The sequence below is a fragment of the Megalobrama amblycephala genome, linkage group LG18, assembly GCF_018812025.1.
Source record: "Megalobrama amblycephala isolate DHTTF-2021 linkage group LG18, ASM1881202v1, whole genome shotgun sequence".
NCBI lineage: Eukaryota > Metazoa > Chordata > Actinopteri > Cypriniformes > Xenocyprididae > Megalobrama > Megalobrama amblycephala.
In genome coordinates, this window is record NC_063061.1 from 12,779,401 (window position 1) to 12,804,193 (window position 24,793).

The following is a 24,793-nucleotide window of genomic DNA, read 5'->3' on the forward strand; positions in this document are numbered from 1 at the left end:
CTAAGCAATATGAAGCCCATGGTGGCTGGAGGAAACTTCCCATGATGGGGAATAAAAATATTGTGATTGTAGTTTTGAACTGTGACATAAACATTTCAAAACTTGCATTCATGCAAATTTGATATCAATGAAAAAAAACGAAGACATAAAATCTATAAACTAGGAAGCTAGGCTTTTTGTTGATAGCGATAGTTACTGTTGAACAGAAAGTGAACTGAGCGAAAATGAATTCAGTTCTCATTGTATTCACACCTAAAAGATTGTCCTCTTTGGATGTGATAGGGGTGTAGTCCACATTCATTGACACTTTCATTGCAACATTCAGTTTTCCATTTAAAGATACTATTTATATATTTAATAATTATTAATTATTGAAATCAGTGGTTTCCAACCTTTTCCGACACACAGCCCACACAACCAAACAAGAATTTTAATGGACCTGTCAACAGATTGTGTCACGTTGGTTAATGAGGACTCAGTTGCTCTAGCCTTTATGTACATACATCTGCGTATTTTTGTCCTGTCCATTGCTTTTGCATAACTGAACAAAATCTACAGCCTAACATAAACACCTCTGATTGGCCATTGCGTTCATGAAATCAACAGATACGTCTGTGCTTGGCTACATTGCTCAACACTGCAAAAGCACGTTGTAAATGAGCCTCAAGAGACTCTGGCACATAACAATTAGACCTTATAATAAAATTTGGTGTTGTTTAACATTTACCGAGCACTGTATGTCAGGCTGAAAAGAAGAAAGTTGCAAACAGAGATCAGGCTTGACGTGAAGCTTCTTCCAGTAAAATAATGTGTCAAGCTAAATAATATAAAATAAGTAAAAAAATGTACACAGAGCTGTAGCTGCTTGTTCTCCACTCCCATACATGTGAAGACTAGTGCTAGATAGACACTACTGTATTTTCTTTCTTTCTGTATTTTCTTTTCTTCGTTTAGCTTTAGTTTTAGTCTTTTTGATGTCAGGCATTGCTGAAGATTTATCCTTACTTGAAGATGAAGAAACATCTGCATTTGTCCTTTTCAGCGACCCTGTTGATAATCATTTATCCATGTTTAAGTCTGTTGTAGCCTACAGTAACTGTATGCAGCAATTTGTAAAATAACTTGAAGAGTTGCTCCGCGACGCTGAAAACACTACGCCATTAGCCCTATACGTGTAGTAGATGACATTATAGATGACATAACTTTGAAACACGCAGTGCATACAGTTTAGATATTCATTTAATAATATTGCAACATTTCACGGCTTAATAATCGCACAAGACCATAACACGATTTAGATTTTAAATTGATTTATTGCACGGTCCTAATGAAGAGAACATTTTAATGGTAACTCGTATGTACGCTTGTTTTCATTTCAGCTTCAACGGTAATGACACAATTCTTTCGCTTACCAAACACACTGAGTGTGACTTCCTTTCTGTTCTCTCCAGCCTTGTTTCTAGCGATGCACTGGTAATCTCCTTCATCAAGCTTATTGACGTTTTTGATGGTCAACTCTGAACCATCTTCATTCAGACTGTACTTCCCATTGGATTCCAGCACGATATTAGCTCTGCAGGATAGAGAGAGTGAGAGTTAGAGAAAAAAAGAGAGGATAGGTTTACTGTTTGGCCTTCGAGCTGTTAGTTGCTCGGCAAAGTCATGAATACATCATCTCCGCGTACACCAGAAAATACAGAGAGAAAGTGTGCCTGCCCATGAAATGGATTCTTCATCCTGCAGTGCACAGCTTCTCATGATGCTGATAGTCCAGGATGAAGCTGGTGAAATAAAAGCAGATCTGCTTTGTCATCTTCGGTTTCTTGACATATCCCTGTCTCGGAGCCAATACAAAAGCTGTAAATAATGTCTGAAAGTCATAAACATGAAGCTGATGGGCTTTTTTATTTGTAAGAATGCTGTGTGCGGCATTTCCCTGTGACACTAAATCAGTCATGCAAAGTTTGGATCCAAATACCTGTTCTTTTTGCTTGTAACAGCAGCAATTGAGCGACATTTTCAAACGGCCCCCGAATGACAGCACTGTCAGTGATGGAGGGAAATGAATGAGGTTGTGGTGAGCGCTCTTATCCCTCGTTCTCCCGAGGCAAAGCTCAGACCTGATGCGATCTCGCCCTCTCATTCCCGCGCCAGTCACGACTTGGTTAAAGAAGTCATTGGAGTTTTGAGTTAAAGCCATACTGAAAGCTGCCAGCTGCCTTAGCTGCCACAGCTAACGCCAGCTGAAAGGATGAAATGGTGCCTCTGCCATTCACAGCACTTTTAGTTTACAAGCTTCAATAACTCTGATCCCTCTCCCTTCCTGGATTGAGGGAAAAGCTTAGCTTTCCCTATAGAGATTTGGCTGAACTTTTTCAGTGCTGTTTTGGCACAGACAGATAAAGGGGCCGCTAAAAAAGAATGGGTGAGAAATGACACGTACCGTGCCCACGTGACTGTGGGTTCTGGGTAGCCATCTGCGTAACAGGCCAACGTCACGGCCTGGTTGATGTCTGCAGTGGCATTAAGCTCGGTGTAGCGGGTCCTGATACTTGGCTTAACTGGGAGAAAATGAGAAAGGTGAAAAGAACATTCTGGTAAATACTGACATTAAAGGGACAGATCACCTGAAATTGACAAAAAAAAAAATTCTGTGGAGCTCATTTTCCTTTAATGAGGAGGTCCATCTAAAAAAACAAAAACAACATCAACAACAAAAAACTAAGAAATAAATAAAAACATTATAAAAGTTATAATTATCAAACAAACCTGCCATTGTATATTATGAATATGGTTGGTTCCTGGACAAATTGCTTTGTTTCTCTCTTGTAAGTTGCTTTGGATAAAAGTATCTGCTAAATGCATAAATGTAAAGGTAAATAAACTATATAGTACATTGTAAAGTTTTCTGATCCCATTCATCACTAAATAACAACGTAAATGTCATTGGTTGCCTTCATAACTCTTGGAATACAGTGCACAAGTCATTTAGTCTACTTTAATGGTACATTTTTTGTCAATTTTGGAGCTTTTTTCTATTTCTGCTCTTATGAAAAAAAAAAAAAAAGTTCTTTTTGGGATATAATATATATTCCATTATACACAGCATAAAAAAAACCCAGCATTTATGTATTGTTTTCTAAAAAAATCTAAATAAAATACATGTACTTAAGCAAAATAAGATTATAATCTATGAAAAATTCTTGATTTAAGTTGATTTCTCAAAATTTTGTTTTGTGTTTCTTTTTTTAGGCATACATTTTCTTCATGACCTGGAGGTCGTGGGTTCGAGTTTCAGTACAGGCAGGTAATATAGGTGGGGGGGAGTGAATGAACAGCACTCTCTTCCACTCTCATTACCCACAACTGAGGTGGCCTTGAGCAAGGCACCTAACCCCCAGTCGCTCCCCAGGTGCCGCAGCAAAAATGGCTGCCCGCTGCTCTGGGAGTGTGTTTACGGTGTGTGTGTGTGTGTGTGCAGTTGGATGGGTGAAATGCAGAGCACAAATTTTGAGTATGGGACACCATATATGGCCACACATCACGTCATGCCATGCCACTTTCACATTCGTGTTTCACTAAATTTATTTAATTAAAGGGTTAGTTCACCCAAAAATGAAAATTCAGTCATTATCGTTCATGCCCTCATGTCGTTCCACACCTGTAAGACCTTCGTTCATCTTCAGAACACAAATTAAGATATTTTTGATGAAATCTGATGGCTCGGTGAGGTCTGCATTGCCAGCAATATCATTTCCTTTTTAAATTTTTTTTCAGAGAAAGCTACTAAAGACATATGTAAAACAGATCATGTGACTACAGTGGTTCAACCTTAATGTTATAAAGCGATGAGAATACTTTTTGTGCACCAAAAAACAAAATAATGACTTTATTCAACAATATCTAGTGATGGGCGATTTCAAAACACTGCTTCATGAGGCTTTGAAGCTTTATGAATCTTTTGATTCAAATCAGTAGTTCAGAGCTAGTCTGGGTAAACCCAGCCTGATCTGCCGGCGATTTGATTTCGCTCGGCAACTCAGTCTGGAAACCCGTGCATTCATTTCTGCTGCGCTGTTACACTTTTGCGGGAACCAATCACAGACTGGCTTATCCACCTTGCTCCCTATGGGCGGGTTTAACACGATGACGATAGAGAAGCGACGGCAAGCAGCTTTCAAACTCTATCGCACGACCGTCACTCCAAAATAACAATGCACAATCACAGTGACGCCGATTGTGTTAAGCATTTACCTTATCTGAGAGAAATGTAGCAGAGCGTTGATCCGACAGTCTCTTCATAGGAAGATTACAAACGGCGATTGATGACACACAACGATTCTCTGCTGTTATTTTGGTGGTTTGCTTCACGATGTGAGTACAGGACTCTTTTACTTCAATGCCCCTTGATGGTAGACAATATTTTTATTATTTGCTCTTTATGTTTCGTCTCTCTGCTTCTTGAATCTCGCGCCGCCTGAGCTGACTGGAATTCTTTTTGGTTGTCATGACAATGACGTAGTTTAGGGCGGCTATATTCCGCGTTCATTTACACTGAACCAGAACAGTATCAGAGTCGCCTTTTAACCTCTCGACGATGCTGAATGACTTCTTTAGTTAGCAAACAAATTGCTCGAGTGGGTGTAAATACCGATCACTTTCATGTTTTTTGCACAACCTGCAAAAATCGCTCGATGCCATTGCTGCTTCTGCGAACCGCGGATCAATGCTACAAACCAATACAAACTAAACCTGCGTCTCAATCAGCTCCCTAGTTCCCTAGGTCGTGAATCAGTATATCATGAAAGTGAATGTGGCTGATTCCCTGATACTGAACTAGGGAGCTGATTGAGACACACGGTAAACCTGTCTGGAGTTTTCGCATCGCTCTGCAAAGAACGTCACCCGGATCGTTGATCTGATTGGTTGAAGGACTATCCAATTGCGTGACTAATGCTCGTTGATCACGCCTCTCGTGCAGTAGGAAATACATAGCAAACTCCCCAGACCAATGTTCAATTTTAAATTGAGCTTGGTCTGGTGATAGCCAGACTACTTCAGAGCACCAAAATCACGTGATTTCAGTAAACAAGGGTTCGTTACAAGATAAGTGTTTCGAAATTTCAATAGTTCACGTGACTTTGGCAGTTTGATACACGCTCCGAACCACTGATTTGAAACAAAAGATTTGTAAAGCTTCGAAGCCTCATGAAGCAGTGTTTTGAAATCGCACATCACTAGATATTGTTAAATAAAGGCACTATTTTGTTTTTTTGGGCACACAAAAAGTATTCTCGTCACTTTATAATATTAAGGTTGAACCGCTGTAGTCACATGAACTGTTTTAAATACGTCTTTAGTACCTTTCTGGGTATTGAAAAAGGAAATGATTTTGCTGGCAATGCAGGCCCCACTGAGCCAAAATATCTTAATGTGTGTTCTGAAGATGAACGAATATCTTACCAATGTGGAACGACATGAGGGTGAGTAATAAATGACCGACTAATTGCTGTAAATGTATACAGACGCTGTGCTCCCGTGTCATGTGAGGCAAAAGAGCAGGTGTCTCTGAGATTGAGTCCTCACCATTGACAATGACCTTAATGACCCTGAGGTCGATTTCTCCCCGGGCCATGATGCGGCCCTCGCAGGTGTAGTCACCCTCATCTGTCTTTTTGATGCCGCGGATCTGGAGGTGGTTGTTGCTTAAGACCTTGAAACGGACTGTAGGTGTGAGATAGAAACAGAGAGGGAGGAAAAGTGAGAGAGGAATCAAAATGAGACTGTAATTACTCTTGAGTAAGATAAGGAGACCATGTTAACGAGCCTCTCATTACATGCTGGGCAGCAAAATGACTCGCTGCACATCTTCTCCCATATAAAATCATCTTTATGGGCTTTTCTGCAGTGCTATCTATATTCAAGACGCAAAGTAAAGGTGCACATAAAATTTCAACTCTGTGGAGACAGTAAAACAGTAAGACAGTACTGATGTGTTAAAAACAATGAAAACACAAATCTAGCAAGATAAAGCACAGCTTTCTAGCCTAGAAATGTTGTAAATGGAATACTTGATTACTATTTAGTGTACACTACACAGAATACAGTGGACACTGCCTGGTATTTTTGTGTTTAAGCAGTATACTGCATAAATGGTAAGAGTAGTACACTCTAAAAAATAATTAAAAATAAACCAAGTTGGGTTAAATATGGACCAACCCAATCTATTTTGGGTTAATTTTAAGCCAGCCAAATATTAATTTATAATCAATATTTGAGGTAAATAAAACTACCCAACACGTTGGTCAAACATTTAACTCAACTGCTGGGTCAAACACAACCCAATAGCTGGGTTTGTCCATATTTAACCCAACTTGGGTTGTTTTTAGAGTGTATGTCACATAGACAGAGTGTTTTATGTTGTACGTCATCCGAACTACAAGAAACATCAGTCAAACAAAAAAAGAGCACACAAGAGGTTAATGAGAGAAATGTGGAAAATGTGTTATTTACATAAAGCAGTTTGGTTTTCAAGCTCCGCTACAATTAGTGGTTTTGGAGTGAAAATCTCATCTAGCAGAGGACTGAGTTCACGTCTCACAGCAGAGAACTGCGGTCACCGTTTCTTCCAGCGGTCTCCGAGGGAGGAGCCTTTCGAGTTTAAAACAGTTTCATCCAAAATGAGGCTTGAATCGACAACCAAAATGGTGCAGATGAAAACAGCATAAAACTTTGACTACTTGAGCTCTCGCAATAAAAATACAGGTGCTTCATTTTTGCTGTTTTCATTGTCACAGTGCTAAGAGAGCTCACACATGATTTTGACAGGAAATATGAAAGTGAGTATGGGAGAGACATGAAATATGAGGATAACACTGGCGGAATGAAAGAGAGAGACTGAAAGAGATCTGCTTGTGGTACTGCAAGTCTTACCATCAGTCTCAGGCTGGATTCTTGTCTTTTTATACTTCCAGATGATAGTTGGGGGTGGTGAGCTGATGACGTCACAGATGATGTCAGCATTATCCTCCTCATTGAACTCTTGAGGCGACGGAGCATTTTGGAAAGTGAGTTTCTCTGAAAAAACATTTGAAATGCACTTCTTAGATCATCTTTTCCCACTATTGCAAAAATCCTGTTCTTAATCTCTATTTTTATAGAGAAAGACTCTATATTTATACTGAGAAAGATTTTTTTTTTTTTGCATTGCATTTCATAGAAAGGTAAACAATCCCTGAAGGAAGTTTTTTTTACAACTTCAATAGTTAAATTAAAACAATACTTATAATAAATAACATTTTACTTGTGTTTAATATGTTACTTACGGAAAATTTTTACGATGACAGTGCCCTGAGATTCCTTGTCCCCGCTTTTGGCCACACACTTGTACATGCCTGCATGGTCGATGTTAGCATTGTAGATTGTAAGTGTCGACGAGGATTCGTCATTCTTGCTGACGCTGATGTCTGGTCTCCCTGGACTGAGTTTTTCCCCATTGGGTGCAAACCAGTCTATTTCCTTAGCATCTCCAACAACTGAAAACAGAGACAGACAGACAAACAGAGAGAAGACACTGTGACAGGCCGTCAGCTCATCAGCTGCAAGACAAATTGCACTTTTGCCTTAAATGCATTTAAACGGGCTGTCTACTCAAGAATTCATCTTAATCTGTGTGCATTAGTGTATTCAAAATCCATCTCCATAAAGAACAGAGTTGGACAATATTGCTAAAATCACATTATTACATTACATTTCCATATTTTGCATGTTTTATAACAAAACACTTTCATAAAACACATTTATCCACATCTATGTTTACTATAACATGTTCGTATATATGTTACATTTCATATATTTTAGTATTTAATATATTTAACATAATTTTGATATGAATTTAACATTTGAACATCACAATTTTAGATTCAGAGTTTTCAATTATTCATTGACAGACAGTTTGAACCGATCCACGGAAATGAACAACAATCATAAATGTTGCTCTTTAGAAATAATTACAACAACATTAATGAATGATATTCATAATATGTATTTAGAATTTTTTATATATCATCCAGTGCTACTGAAGGACACACTCAAGATGGTTAATGTGCCATAAAATATTTCACAAAACCCATGAAAATACCTGTAAACCAAACATAATATAGTCACATTTTCTTTTTTTCCCCTTTTATGAGTCCTCTGAATATTTCAAATGTTCCTCATTTATAATAGAAGTTGTTTTTGCTTTTCATCTACCATTATTCCTTAACATTACATGTTGCTCTGTACCAAAAAATCAAGGAATAAAATTCACAAACTGATTCGCTGCAAAAGTCAGAGAGGTCAATGAATTTATCTGCAGTAAATAAGCACTTCAAAGCTTTAGTCAACCTCTCCCACCCATCAGACTGAAAGGGCTTGTTTAAATGCATTGAAAAGAGCAGTAACGGCAGGTTTGAAATCAAAAGCACTTCATGAAGGTTAAATGTGACGTGACCCCCGATATGTTTCATCACAGGAGGGTCATCCTCCTACCTTCACACAAAAAGAATTTGGACTCTCCCACGCTGATCTCTCCTTGGGCCGGAGTGATATCCACTTGCAAAGCAGCTGGGGAGACAGAGAGAAAAACATATTTTAGAAATAACCCAGATACAATACACCAATCATACAAGGAAATGTGCAAAACTATGTATTTTTAAAATCAACTAGGTAGTCGGTTCCCTGAATGATGAATCAAATATCCTTTATCATTTCATTAGATGTATATTAATACATGTATTATAGGGGTCATGAATTGAGAAATCAAAATTTCCTTGAGCTTTTGACATATAACAGGTCATCATATAACAAGAAAATACTGTAAGTTTCAGAATTGAAAGCTTCCTTGTTAGTCCAAAAACAGTTTTTATTGAAACAAAGACTTCTTGTGGAATGTGCCTATTTATTACGTCATAGATAGGTGAAAGATCGCCTCTGCAGAAGAAGATCAACGAGTTAAAAAACGATACGGTGCCTTCTATATTGGATCCGACAGGAATGCCGCAACACACTTATGTAAAAAAAAGTTTTTACAGTGTCACTATTGCTTTGTTACAGATTGTTTGAAATGTACGGATTATGTGTACATGTCTAGCCAAAATCACCAGTGATTTCTGAAATGTAATGATTCATGTAAAGTCAGATGTTCTTAGTCTCAAAATCTTTTATTGTCAGTAAATCAAACCAGTAACTTCACATTGTTTCTCTTAGTAGGATGAAAATAATCTTTTATTTAAACTGTGATTAAATTATTTATAGAAAGCGATCAAAAACGCTCCCTTTACAATCGCTGAAGCTGTCAATCAAACAGCGCAAGTTTATCAGAGACTAAGATCTGGACTCTCACCAAAACTCCTGTTAGAATTAACGAATCTTTTATTTGCATTGTGTTTGCACTGTTAATTATGATGAAAGCATTTGTTATTGTGCAGAAATCGAGTTACAATGAGGAGATGACTGCATTCATGTGCTCAACATGTCTGTGATCAGCTACATGCTCATCACTGCAACCTTTCATGCCACTATCTAAATATAATACTATAATCAACACTTTTCACGATTAGTAAACCTTGAGCACTGTAAAAGTTTTTTTGAGAGTTCCACATGTAATACTTAGCTATTTTCATATGCAAAGATGTTAGCCAATCACAACAGTGGGCATTTACACTGAAGTCTCACAGCAGACACGCCCCTTAAAACAGAGCGTTCAAATCAGAGGGCTAAAATCAGGATAGGAAAAATACCTTTTATTTCTACAATTTTTGATGTAAAAATCATACTAACATTATAAGTGCACCACGAAACATTATAAAATAATAAAATAATGCAGTTTAAATGTCTGAGAGCAGAACTTGAAAAATAAACACAACAATACAAAAGTTTGGGGTTGGTATGATTTTTATGTTTTTGAAAATTAGTCTCTTATGCTCACCAAAGATGCATTTATTTGATTGCAGTAAAACAGCAATATTGTGAAAAACTTTCCAAATACATTTTTAGCAGCCTTTACTTGTGTCACATGATCCTTCAGAAATCATTCTACTATGCTAATTTGGTGCTCAGGAAACATTTCATATTAACAATTTTTGAAACAACTGTGCTTCTCAATATTTTTGTGAAAACCATGACGTGTTGTTTTAGTGCTATTTACGTGTTATTTTTGCAACACTATACAGTAAATGTCCTTACGGTGACTTTTGATCAATTTAATGTGTCCTTGCTGAATAGAAGTATTAATTTCTTTCAAATAAAAATAGTAGTAGTAGTAGTAGTAGTAATAAAATCTTACTGACCCCAAACTATTGAATAGTAATGAATATTATCTATCAATTAAAGGATTAGTTCACTTTGAAATGAAAATTAGCCCAAGCTTTACTCACCCTCAAGCCATCCTAGGTGTATATGACTTTCTTCTTTCTGATGAACATAATCGCAGAAATATTAATAAATATCCTGACACATCCATAATGGCAGTGGTTGGGATCAATGAGTATGAGTATTTTACTTCATAACTTGTTAAATATGGATTTTTTTTTACACAAACGCATCGCTTTGCTTCAGAAGGCTTTTATTAACCCCCCGGAGCCATGTGGAGCACATATTTATAATGGATGGATGTGGATGGAAGCACTTTCTTCTGCTCATACTCATTGATCCCTATCACTGCCATTATAAAGTTCGGATGCATCAGGATATTTATTAATATTTCTGCGATTATGTTCATCAGAAAGATGAAAGTCATATACATCTAGGATGGCTTGAGGGTGAGTAAAGCTTGGGCTAATTTTCAAAGTGAACTAATCCTTTAAAGTCCCCTGATATTTGATCCATGACTTTGGGAAACCTAGTGTAGTTGGTTACCATCTATCATGACCCATTCCTAAATTATACCCATACACATTTGTACATGTTCCTCCTACACATCCTAACTGAAGCTTTTCAGCAGAAAGCTTCTCTTTGCTATTTAATTACTAAGGTAGTTTACATAAAATCACACTTTTTTGTCTTGAAACTAAAAGAAGCAGCATATGCTGTACATCCCCAGTGACTAGGTCTGCCAACCAATTAAAACGCACTCCTGGGAAGGATGTTGTCAGTGGGTGTTTGAGGAGCACAAGGCCGTGCATTTTTGGACCTGAAGAAAACAACACGTCAATAGCGCTGGCTCTTTTCCAGCTCTGTTAATATGGCAGACGGAGATGAGTATGTACTGCGGTACAGAAACGGGTGCGCGGGGTGGTGGCATACAAGAGCAATGTGCAGTAAACCGTAGCCATGGTAACCCCAAGTACTGTCACAAGCGCTTATTGAAAAACCCCAGTGTTAGGCAGGATGATTCTCGGACTAATATGACAATTAGGGCTCTGCACTATCAGAAATACGGTGAATTATAGGTCTCTCGCAAACTTATTTTCCACCCACAATTACCTAGGGGTTCTGAACTACACTGATATTTCATAGTGGTACCTTAAGCTTCAATTTTCCAGTTTAATGGAAGGCACTTGATGGAGCTCCCTGAACATTTTCTTTCGTGTGCAGTTGGGGACCGTAATGCTGTAAATGATGGCATATTAGTTTCCAGATATGAGGCTAATACATTTCATCTTCCTGCATCAACTGCGGTGAATGAGATGAGCCCAGGCAGCAAGCAGCCATTAGCTCCACGAGCAATGGATGCCATCACATCCCAAGAAAAAGTGATGAAGGCAAACTGCTCTATCTCATAGGTGGAACTGTACCTACAGAAAAACAACATCTGATTGTTTTTTTCTGTCAGAAGAATCACTGCAGGCAGTGTCATTGAGCCTGTCAGTCATAAACACTATAATTTGTCAAGAAATTACAGGAATGCTTTGTTTCCTGTTTGCAGCTAAAGAGGAACTGACCAAGAACCAAACCACACGAGATAGATCTACACAGCAGCATTCTGCAACTCAGAGCTCGCTTGTACACACTGCTATCATGGGTAATTAAAAAAAAAAAAAAAAACATTTAATTCAATATATCAGATTTACCCAAAGTGCTCTACATCTAATTCTTCTACACTGCAAAAAGACTTTTGAATTTACATTTAGCTTTACAACTTTTATAACTAAGATCTATTTAGACATGGAAATGTATTTTCTTTTTAACTAATCAGCAGCCTGCTGTATTAGTTTTAATGGGTTTCACTATATCAATGTTCTTTCTATAATTACATTATTTTACTTATAATAATTTCTTATGAATATCCTACTAATAAATATACAGTGCACAACATAAATGAGTGAAACTTAACAAATTCAGCAATTACTCTTTACTTAGAAGACATGTAAGGGTTCCAGCAAGTCTGCTTAATCAATTGCAAAACAAGCATGTCAAAATTATTCAGGAAAATAAGATTTTCTTTACAAAGTGATACAAATTTTGTGTTGCAAAAATGAGTACACACACCTAAAAGTTACTAAGTATGTTGAACCAAAACATTTAAAAAGAAGTAATTTCTTGACAAATAAAAGTGTTATATAGTCCACCGAATCATTCTCAAGACTAGCTGACAACAATGGAACCACTTGGGAGAGAACTGTCAGACTTATTTCACAAAAGAGGGCAGTAGTACAAGAGGATTACCAAATCATTGTTTTAAGTGTGAAAATATAGCAAAAGTAACACAGAAATTCAAAAACTATGGACTTGTGACAAGGCCCCTGAAATAATCAGGGGCTTTCGTTTAGTGATGAGGGATTTTTTGCTAGACAAAGAGCAGGAGAAATACCAAGCGAGCGTCTCAGAGCCAGCAAAAGCTATGTAAGATGCAACCCGCAGAAGCGACATGCATGGTTGTTGTTCTCACTGGAACTATATACCCACTGTAGCCAAAGCACAATAAAGTCAGTCAGCCTTTTCCCAGGCCCATATTTACAAAATATAGATTTCTGGGAATCCATACTCTGGTCTCATAAGACCAAGTCAATCATTTTGCATCTAACAGCATCCAAAATGTTATTGTGTTGCTAGAGGAAGAGTACAGTGAGAAGTGCCTGGTTCCCACAGTAAAGTTCAGTGGTTGTAAATCTCTTATATAGGGATCTATGAGTGCTGAAGGTGTGAGGGAGTTGTGCTTTATCAATGCTGTTATGAATGATTGATGTAATACACACACTTGAAACAGAAGATGCTACTCTCTCCTCATTCCCCGTGTTGTTGGGCATTTTTTCAACATGACAATGATGATATGCATTCTCCCAAGGTGAAAAACCTTCTGTGAACATGTATTTCACCCAACCTTAAAGGGATAGTTTACCCAAAAATGAAATTCTGCCATCATTTACTCATCCTCAAGTTGTTCCAAACCTTCTTTCTGCTGTACACAAAGGAAGATATTTGGAAGAATGTTTGTAACCAAGCAGATTTCATCCCCCATTGACTACCATAGTATTTTTTTTCCTACTATGGTAGTCATCGGCGGTGGGGGAGGTGGTGGGTGGGAGCTTCCATCGATTACCATAGTAGGGCTTTTTAAAGGCTTCCAAATGCAGCCTTTAAAAACATTTTCCATCTCTAAACATTTGAATGGTAGTGTATGTGTGTATTACATTTATATTTAATAAGTAGTAGATCAAGGACAATGCAAATATCTGCTAACCACGACAACCCTGAACACAGACCTACAGACCCGTATTTCATCATAAAGCTCCAAGATAGAAAGTGTCATGAGTGGTTGTGTGAATATTTGCTCCAGTATCTGCAGTCAAGCAAAGAACATCTCTATTTGTTTGTGTCTATATATGAAATGCAACTAGAAATATTTGCTGACATTAAAGTACCGTGGGAGGAAACAGTGGTTCTGTCTTGTTTGCTCAAAATGAATTTCCAGACAGTGCGCTTACACTTTCAGCACATATCAAAAAAGGAAAAATGTCTTCATAATCAAGTCTTAAGTGCACTCAATCAGTACCCCAGCTATATGACTTGCTCTCTGAGCTTGAAAAGTCTCTGTATATACTTAGTCTGAAGAAAACACTGTAATCCAATATCTTATCCATATATTGTGTAAAAAAACTCATAAGCAGAAAAAAAAAAAAACCTTGCACCAGGGAAAAGGCCAACATATTAAATTTGCCTACGACTTAAGTTGTTTGTTCACTGAAAGCATTTACGCTTAAGAAATAGTCCAATTTCCACTCAAAAACACCAGAGCTTTTGAACAACTCAACAAAATAAATAAACGCAGAGCATGAGAAATCCGGTACAGTCATGATAGTGTTATTTTTAACTTCTTTGACTTGGTAATGCAGTCTTGAGGCTGTATATTGAATGAAGCCAAATGTTTGGACTCCTTGTGTAGCGAGTGTCAATACAGCAAAAGTGCAGTGCTGTGTCCTTGTTGAGAGCACAAGGAAGGCAAATGAACACATAAAGCACAATAGGATGGCAAATCGATAAGCCTAATTACAAAATAAATCCGAAACAGCTCAGCCTTAGAGGTGGTAACTCGCTGTGTCGCCAGCACGATCATCTACTGTAGCATCTTTTACTCTTAATCTTCATAGATAACTGCAGGCCACTTAGCAAAATTAGCATATCATATCATGATTTGACAGATTGAATATATAGCACAATAACAATACAGATGCAAACAGACTAGCAAATTAGGAGAGTGAGTTAATATGCTAAAACTCTGTGAGGAAACTCTCAGTATTTGTCTATGTCCAAACAAGGTGTAAAGGTTTGGTTGGTTAGCACGGCCCTGGCAAGCTACCGCCATTGAGATGAATGGGAATGCTAACCAATATCTTTCTACAGGTATTATAGACCTTTCTGGGCCAAACGCAGAGTAACATTATAAAGCAATAAGCAGCAAGAAAGAGCTTTAATTTTCACACTGTACCCACAATAAGCCTGAACAAATCAAATGTAGCATCTTGAATATGGGCTATAGCTCTCTTACAATGCTATCTTTCAAATGAGTAATATATATTACATTGTATATCTACATCCAATCTAATTTCCTCTTGACTTTACGATCACATATTTCTGCTCGTAAAATCCTGCATTTATTAGATGTCAAATTTTCTATGAAATGTATGTATTAGTCTTTGACAGCTAATGAAAACAGCTCTGCATTTTCCCAAGTTCAGTGATGTGTTACCAATCCGTGTGTTTGCGTCTGACACAAAGCTACATCCTCTACATTAAATCACTATATTCATGTAAATACACAGCTGCGGCAATTCATCTCCGTACTCTGGCGAAACATGCCAGCAAACATGGTGTATTAATCCCTGTGTAACGGAGGCAGAGACACTGATGTTGGCAAAACACAGGACTATTAATCACAGAGGCTTCACAAAGACTTCGAGGAGATGAGCTGTCCACACGTTGACGTGTGCCGGACGTTGGGTGTCAACTCGGAGAAAGCTTACATTTCTGTGGGCCAGATTAAAGAGATTCTCCCACTGACAAACTTTCCTGACAGCAAGTTTATTTTTACCATTCTGCAGAAATAAGGTGCTTTGAAATGCCATGTCAGGCGAGCTATGAAAGGAAGATGAAAGAGCATGGGCAAACTCTGATATGTATGATGTCATTCCTTCTCAGCAGATTTAAGGCTAGCTCAAACACGTTCACACACACACACACACACACACACACACACACACACACACACACACACACACACACACACACACACACACACACACACACACACACACACACACACACACACACACACACCTAGTACAAAGCATGGAGTTGCTGAGTTCCACCTCAACTCATTTCAAGACATGATTTTATTAGACACACCACTAGGTGAGGTGCATCTGAGATTGAATATGAATCTGCTTCTCCATTCAGAATTTTTCTCAGGTTGTCAGTGATTAATGATTTGGTAATATTCATAAATGATGGGTAGACACCTGTTAAGTGTCTGTTTTAGCCTCTACACATCCCATAGTTTAAGTTTTTCATTAAACACAGAGATCAGTGTGACAGCTACATAATCAAAGCGAACCATTTCATTATATAAGATGCCACCTGGAACAGAATGTGATACTAGTCCAGTCACAAACTAATGACTCTTTTAAAGGCATAGTTCACCTAAAAATGAATATTCTGTCATTAACTCACCCTCAAGTTGCTCCAAACCTGTTTGATTTTTTTTTCTTCTGCTAAACATAAAAGAAGAGATTTTGAAGAACGTTGGTAACCAAACAGTTGATGGACCCCATTGACTTTCAAAGTATTTTTTCATACTATGGAAGTCAATGAGGCCCATCAACTGTTTGGTTACCCGTATTCTTCAAAATATCTTCTTTTGTGTCCAGCAGAAGAAAGGAATTCGTACAGGCTTGGAACACCTTGAGGGTGAGTAAATGATGACAGAATTTTCCATTTTTGGGTGAACTATTCCTTTAAAGAATCATTCAAACTAACACACAACTCAAGCGTAACTGGTTTGACCCAGTCTGACAAATATTTCACTCAATGAACTCACTGAATCAGCTAGAGCACTTACTGAATTATAGGTTGTTCAAAATGACAGATACACATTTGAAAGAGTTTTTTTTTTATATAATATAATATAATATATAATATATGTGTATATAATATACAATATGTGTTCAAAAAGTTTGGGGTTCGTAACATTTTTTAATGTTTTTGAATGAAGTCTCTAAAGTGAGACTTAAGGGAGATGCAGATTTCAGGGCTTCGTGTTTTTCAGAGATCTGCCGCATTGACCAACAGAAAGCTGTTTGATTTGGAAGTGAGTTCTGTGAGCTGTGCTTCATGCATCACTACCTTATTGAATATATGCAATCAACATTTTTGACCTGTGAAATTTCTTCTTAAAGGGTTAGTTCACTCAAAAATGAAAATTCTGTCATTTATTTCTCACCCTCATGCCGTTCTACACCCGTAAGACCTTCGTTAATCTTCGGAACACAAATTAAAATATTTGAGATGAAATCCGATGGCTCCGTGAGGCCTCCATATGAAGCAATGTCACTTCCTCTCTCAAGATCCATACAGGTATTAAAAACATATTTAAATCGGTTCATGTGAGTACAGTGGTTCAATATTAATATTATAAAGCGACAAGAATATTTTTGGAGCTCAAAAAACAAAACAAAATAATGACTTATATAGTGATGGCCGATTTCAAAACACTGCTTCAGGAAGCATCGGAGCACAAATGAATCAGTGTATCGAATCTGCTGTTCGGAGCGCCAAAGTCACGTGATTTCAGCCATTGGCAGTTTGACACGCGATCTGAATCATGATTCGATACACTGATTCATTTGTGCTCCGATGCTTCCTGAAGCAGTGTTTTGAAATCGGCCATCACTAAATAAGTCATTATTTTGTTATTTTTGGCGCACCAAAAATATTCTCGTTGCTTTATAATATTAATATTGAACCATTGTACTCACATGAACCGATTTAAATAGGTTTTTAGTGCATTTATGGATCTTGAGAGAGGAAATGTCATTGCTTCATATGGAGGCCTCACGGAGCCATCGGATTTCAACTAAAATATCTTAATTTGTGTTCCGAAGATGAACGAAGGTCTTACGGGTGTAGAACGGGATGAGGGTAAGTAATAAATGACAGAATTTTCATTTTTGGGTGAACTAACCCTTTAATTTAGCTAATGTGACTGCACCATTAGTCTAAGGCTGCATATAGAAAGTATTAGTTGGAGAAAGGAACAGCATTTATTATTTTGTGTAACATTAAAGGTTTTGTAACATAAATGTAACATAAACCACTTTTGATCAAATTAATTGTCTTTGTTGGATAAAATAATTAATTTCTTACTGACCCCAAACATTTTGAACAGTACTAAATTACATAATATTACATTATATAGCCTACATATCTCTCACAAACTGTTCCATCCTGTGCTTATCCATGTCTGAGGATTTTTGTGGTGAACTATATTTGTGACCATGTATTTCTTCTAATACAGTGGTTAATTTGATGTTGGCAGTAAATGAAACAGAGAAACTCCACGGAGAACAGCTGCTTCAGCTTAATATTTCACTTCTTACCCAACCAGCCAATGAAGGAAACCAGCATCTCTGGGGTGGCATGTCAACTTTGAACTCCAAAAACTTCATGCACCACCCTGCGGGGGCCCTTGGCAAGTTACTATGGAAACTGGAGAGCCTGGGATACCCTTTAGGTGGAACTTTTCCAGCAGATGCCAACACAGAGGGCGTTCGGGGTGAGAGAAAGTTATTGGATGGCCTCATTACCACGCTGATCATCCGGTCCAATTGCGCCGACTATTCCAGTTCCAGCATTTGTCTCAGTCTATGCATGCATGATATGCAGAGAATGCAGCATTAACTTTGTCTTTAGACAAGGGGGGGGAAAAAAACACCTGCTTATATTTTAAAGCAGTCTGACTTTAAGGCAATTACAAAAAGTAATAACAGCTTAGGGAAAAGAGTCATAGTCCACTGTTTTGTGATTTTCAAGGTTACACGGCACCATATTGTAAGAACAGATTGGAGAGTAGCTCTGAGGTTCTATTTTATCACTCTGTGATCCAGAGAAATGCAAGAAATAAGTGACTAGCAGCTACTTCATCACTTTCCTCATATTTAGGGCAGTTCCATCCCTCAAAGTTTCGCAAAAACATTGACTTCCTTCGTCAACTTACTAGGGGCAAAATCAATGAACATTCAAAAACAATTACAAACACCCACAACTAACATTTGCACCATCCAAACTATTTTCAGAAGCTCTTCATCTCTGAATAATTAAGCACTGAATCAAAGCAGAACATTCGAATGTAAATGAGAAATTACACTCCATGTCCACACTATGGAGAACCAACAGATGTCCATTAACGACGATTAAAGAGATGTGTGAGACAGACAGCTGAATAAACAAAGCCTCTGACATGAAACTAATTATTTGATATGTTCTGCTTTACTTTGAGAAGTTCACAAGTGTTGATGAGAATGCTTGTATGTAATACCAAAATCCATAAAGCTAATAGGATTATAGACAACACAAATCCAACATAAGTATGAGCCTATACATGTGGACAAAGGAAGTGACATGTTTAATCCACACCTAAAAATTCTCCATTTATGTCTAAGAGGGCTACATGATACATAACATATGTCTTCTTTTTAGAAGATATTCTGTTCATCCCAGGATCAAAATGCTACTAAACCTGAGGGCAGCATAAATAAAACAGCTGTGATCTAGAAAATAAGTAGTATTGTCGACCTTCGCCTCAGAGGTATGTGTAAATGCTCTCCCGGAGTTGATGGTAGACGGCAAAGTAGCAACCAAAGTGCATGACTGCAGAATAAGAGCAAACGTCCGTCTCAAGGACCACAAAGCAAGATAAAGCCCCCTGTGCTACTGACCTGCTGCTCCTACTCCTACTTTGATACATTTAAACTTTACACAGACAAACAGGCAGGACTCTTGCAAGGAATTACAAGCTTGTGATGGTGGGAATGATGACAGTTGGCTTTAGAGCAGTGGTTCTCAATCTTTCTGAATTCATGGCGTCCCATTGTCCACCACAATATTTAAAAGCCCAATGACTTTTCCAGTTTTTCATGATTTATTGGATTATAGGATAATGATTTAAAACCTTTTCTACTCATCATTTTTACCCTATAAAATATTTTTAAAGTGTTTTAGAGTTTGGCATAACTAGAAAAATGTATATTCATTATGAAAAACCCATGGATTTAGAAGATTTAATTAATTTACATGACTTTTACAGGTTTAACATACTCCAGTAATGTTTGTTTTATTTATAACATTGAAAAATATATTTCTTTACAGTGTAAATTCATGTTTTTCAAGACAATAAAAATAAATATCTTGAGTTGGCTTACTTTAATGCTCGTTTTGTATTATTTAAAATAATTTTAAGTCATCTTGAAGCCCCCTTATAAATTCTCTTGTATCTTCCTTTCTGAAAGCTAATTTTAAAGAATAACCTAACCTAAACCTCTTAAACCAACATACTTTAAAGGTGCCATCGAACGTTTTTTTACAAGATGTAATATAAGTCTAAGGTGTCCCCTGAATGTGTCTGTGAAGTTTCAGCTCAAAATACCCCATAGATTTTTTTATAAATTTTTTTAACTGCCTATTTTGGGGCATCATTAACTATGCACCGATATATAGGTTGCGACCCCTTTAAATCTGGCGCTCCCCCGCCCACGGAGCTCGCGCTTGCCTTTAACAGCATAAACAAAGTTCACAGAGCTAATATAACCCTCAAAATGGATCTTTACAAAGTGTTCTTCATGCAGCATGTCTAATCGCGTAAGTACAGTGTTTATTTTGATGTTTACATTGATTCTGAATGAGATTGAGGCTATGCTCCGTGGCTAACGGCTAATGCTACACTGTTGGAGAGATTTATAAAGAATGAAGTTGTGTTTATGAATTATACAGACTGCAAGTGTTTAATAATGAAAATAACGACGGCTCTCTTGTCTCCGTGAATACAGCAAGAAACGATGGTAACTTTAACCACATTTAACAATACATTAGCAACATACTAACGAAACATTTAGAAAGACAGTTTACAAATATCACTAAAAATATTACGTTATCATGGATCATGTCAGTTATTATTGCTCCATCTGCCATTTTTCGCTATTGTTCTTGCTTGCTTACCTAGTCTGATGATTCAGCTGTGCACAGATCCAGACCTTAATACTGGCTGCCCTTGTCTAATGCTTTGAACAAGGGCTGGCATATGCAAATATTGGGGGCGTACACCCCGACTGTTACGTAACAGTCGGTGTTATGTTGAGATTCGCCTGTTCTTCGGAGGTCTTTTAAACAAATGAGATTTATATAAGAAGGAGGAAACAATGGAGTTTGAGACTCAATGTATGTCATTTCCATGTACTGAACTCTTGTTATTCAACTATGCCAAGATAAATTCAATTTTTAATTCTAGGGCACCTTTAATGTAGTTAGCTGGTCTCTCAAAACGTGTCTTCACTTCCTGCTAAAAACATCAGCTGCCATCAGCAAAGGTTATGTTGAGGATTATCATCTCGACAGTAGCAGTGGCCCTGTTTACATCTGGTATTAAGAAGCATTTTCATCAACCAGATCACAAGTGAATGACACTAAATACAGGTGTAAAGAGTGTCTAAACCATTTTGAGCTTGTCCACTTACGACCACTTCCAGAGGTAGTTGAAAACACATTGATTTCTTAGTGTAGATGCTCATGTGGTCGGATGCATTTGAACGGCCACAAAAGACCACCTACTGTCCGCCTACTGACCTTATGAGTAAACATTATGGGAAGCGCAATTGCCAGAAGAGATTTAAACTTTGTTGGCTGTATTATGCATGCCGGGCCAGTAGTTGGTGATGTTACTTCTTAAAGAAACACTACACACCTATAGACTGAACACATAATATGAATTTAAATGAACGCCCAAAACGCATAAAAAGATTTACGCTTTTTTGAAAACGGTGTTGTGTAAATGCCCCCTAAGTTTGGTCTGAAGACGAAAAACATAACAAGCACAATATTCTCTCACTATTCCTGGTTTCTAACACCCACTCACTGCATTCGGTGTGGTCTTGAAACTATCAGAGCAGAAACAACACTGTATCTGGTCGCATTCATATGTAATTTCCGCGAGCTTATTTCATCCATTAGAACAAAAGATCTGAAAAAGGCCATACGTTTACCTGCCCATAGACTCTCCCCTCGAAGAAATCAGAACAGGTTGAAAAGTGGACAATAGAGACTGATTAAAACACTAGATGTAAATGGGAATGTATGTTCCTTGTCTACTTGTGAACCGATAGACCAAAACACATCTTGATACCAGGTGTAAACAGGGCCTTATTTGTTACAATAACATCAGGTGTCAGTTTGCAGTTATAAGTTCGATAAGCATCATGTGTGGAACCAGCCTTATTATGTCGGCCAATCAAATTGTACCTGTATTGGCAGGGATACCCATATATGGGCAGTGTTGATTTATGCAGTTCACTGAAATGTTCAGTTCATGCAGTAAGTTCAATAAACGCATAGTTGTTAAATAACGTTGTTGTTCCCTCTCGTGACATATCCACAAAAATATACTACTGCCACGAGTAGCCAATGCCACCATCATAATAACGGTGAAGCGAAATGTGCACTTTAAAAGCAAGGCACGTCTTCGGGATGATAAATTAGACCACTCGCTCAAAGGCTGCCACAACGTGTGACTAACATAAATTCAAATGACTTGAACATCCCTTGCCAAAAACAAGTTCATTTCATTTACATATGTTATTACCTTTAATGGTGCAGATGCCCCACGATCTACAGCGTCAGCTTGAAACTTGAGGGGCACCTCCCACCACACAGTGACTGAACACTGCCTGCAGGATACTAATTGTACTTAATGCAGATATGGGTGACTAAACATCAGAGAGATAGAACTTGCTCTCTGACTGGCGATCACACAGAAGGGCTTAGGAAATCTCATCTCCCTCACTGTCCATTTTCTTTTAACTCCTTCAAAATCGACAGAATTTTCCATCATTTATGACACAACGCTTCCCCGCCATTGAGGGAAATTTCCAACAATCCATGTTTTCGCTGTTATATGGTAAGGGGCGCTATTACACATCTTCTGAAAGAGTACCGAATATCTGGTCCAAAACACAAGCGAAGAAGAAGCAGAAACAAGCAAAAGAAGAATTGCGAACGCACATGTAAAATAAAGCGATCATCAAACGTTAAACAGCATATAAATCAACACTGCCCAACATTATCGAATGAAATGTGGACTCAAACTTAGGGGGTGTTGATGGACGTGATCTACCCTATCTATATTTTGATCATAGTTCTGAATCCGATCTGGACAGAGTCTTTGACAAAAACATCTTTTTGTTCAAAATGCTGCTTTTTTTAATGAAACATACCCACATTTAAGTGTTGATAAAAAAAAAGAATGCATGAAGCAGAGGCTCTTTTCTTATTTATCTATTGTATGTTCAGATATTCATTCAACAACAAAATATTCTGGTGGCCATAAAAATTTTGTGTAAAATGCATTTTTTTTTTTTATATGTTGGCAGAGAAAGATATCAGCAGCAGTTCACCCACAGAAAGATTAAATAAAAAAAAATAAAAAAAAGTTTTTTGTTTATTGATTATTCATTCATGTGAGTATTTGTATGGTTTATGAGTAAATAATAACAACAATAAAAATATTTTTTATTATTGAATAAAATTGGATTATTATTAAAAGTTATTATAAAATAATAATAATAATAATAATAATAAATCATGTTGTTATTTTCATGTTATGGACAAAAAATGATAAATTACCAATATTACAATTCTACAGAATTTTGTTTTAAGGATAAAAAACAAAACAAAACACTAAGTAACAAAAATAAACCATTTTAAATGCTATATATTAATTTCGATTTTTTATTGCTTTATTATTCATTTTATTTATTATTATAGTTATTATTCATTATCGGTATCGACCAGCATTTTTAAATTAAATTGTAATTTAATTATATATTTATAAATATTTTGTTTTATTTCAAGGTGAACTATTCCTTCAAGCAAGAATAAAAGAACAGGTTGAAGTATGGTGAAGTATTTGGCTTTTCCAATGTATCAAATGTACCGCAACACCTCTGTCTGTGAATGAGCAAACCAGATGCAGTGTGCTCGAGGTGTGATATCAGTTGGAGCAGTAATTAAACAGAAAAAGATGACGTTGTTTATGAGGTGGGTGGACGGATGCAGGTTGCTGGGGAGAAGACAATGTCTCAGGGTTCAGTGTGTGGCTGTAGATCGTCCTGATGGCTTGCCTCTCACTGTGGGACCTTGAGCCACAAGCTGTAATTAAAGTTAATTGACTTACTGTTGAAAGTCATAGGGAACAGGTGCCCTGTTGCAGCACTAGCGGAAGATTAGCCATCCTTATGATTCCAAACCTGCTCGTCATGTACACTTGCTAAGTCCACATTGGCAAGGCTTTGCTACTTAATCTCAAATTTAATTCGAAAAGGAATGATGGCAAGGAACTGAAACAGCCCGGTCCTGTCAGATTGAAAAGGCGTTTGATCTGCACAAAGACAATTGCAATGTTCTGAGTGAGCTCATTGCATCGAGCCAGTTGAGGCAGAAAACTCCTCCCTCGGAGATCAGCCCATGTAAACCAATTCTCAACCTCCAGTATCACTTCAATACCCAGCAGCACATGTCTGGTCTCATAACATCAGCTTGAGAAGCTAACTACAACTTTAACCAACAAAACGGCCGTCTGTCTGAATTGAGAATTCAACAGTTCCTCCAAGCTAAACTCCTAGTAAACCCCGTCGAGAATGTCTCTCCTGCAAATAAATACCCAGCATGCCATTTAGCTGAGCGTGTAATTTGTTTGCGCTGCGGACCGTGGTCTCTCCATGTCCCTCAGCGCCGATGAAGACAGAGGAGCACCGGGCAGAGTGATGGTATGTTCGGTAATCCTGACTAAGCCGTGTGGTGGGGGATTGAAGGGTGCTGGGGTGTCTGATGCGGCAGTCTGTCAGCTGTGCCTGTCTCGGGCTAATTACCATCCTGCTTTCAGACCAGACATGGCGTCTGGAAACCGGCCAACAACTCTAAGCGCACTGCTGTCCCACTCTGACCCCCATAAGCATGCTACCACGCTTATATTGAAAGGCAGAAAATGGGCTGTGTAAAAATATTGACTTTCCAATTAATCGTGACCTGCATTTCAGGGATGTTCACCAACAAA

General features: G+C 37.7%; 1 protein-coding gene across 23 annotated transcripts in view; it reads right to left on the reverse strand.

Annotated features, from left to right (window-relative positions):
• The window catches only part of ncam1a (neural cell adhesion molecule 1a), a 280,290-nt gene that overhangs the window by 78,404 nt on the left and 177,093 nt on the right, over positions 1 to 24,793 (reverse strand). For all 23 annotated transcript variants that reach the window (XM_048166423.1, XM_048166424.1, XM_048166429.1 and 20 more), the window contains exons 2-7: positions 8,533 to 8,607; positions 7,326 to 7,535; positions 6,934 to 7,077; positions 5,587 to 5,724; positions 2,444 to 2,561; positions 1,413 to 1,573 (exon numbers count right to left, since the gene is read on the reverse strand). In XM_048166423.1, coding sequence (XP_048022380.1) covers positions 1,413 to 1,573; positions 2,444 to 2,561; positions 5,587 to 5,724; positions 6,934 to 7,077; positions 7,326 to 7,535; positions 8,533 to 8,607 — 846 coding nt within the window. The remainder of the gene's footprint in view (positions 1 to 1,412; positions 1,574 to 2,443; positions 2,562 to 5,586; positions 5,725 to 6,933; positions 7,078 to 7,325; positions 7,536 to 8,532; positions 8,608 to 24,793) is intronic.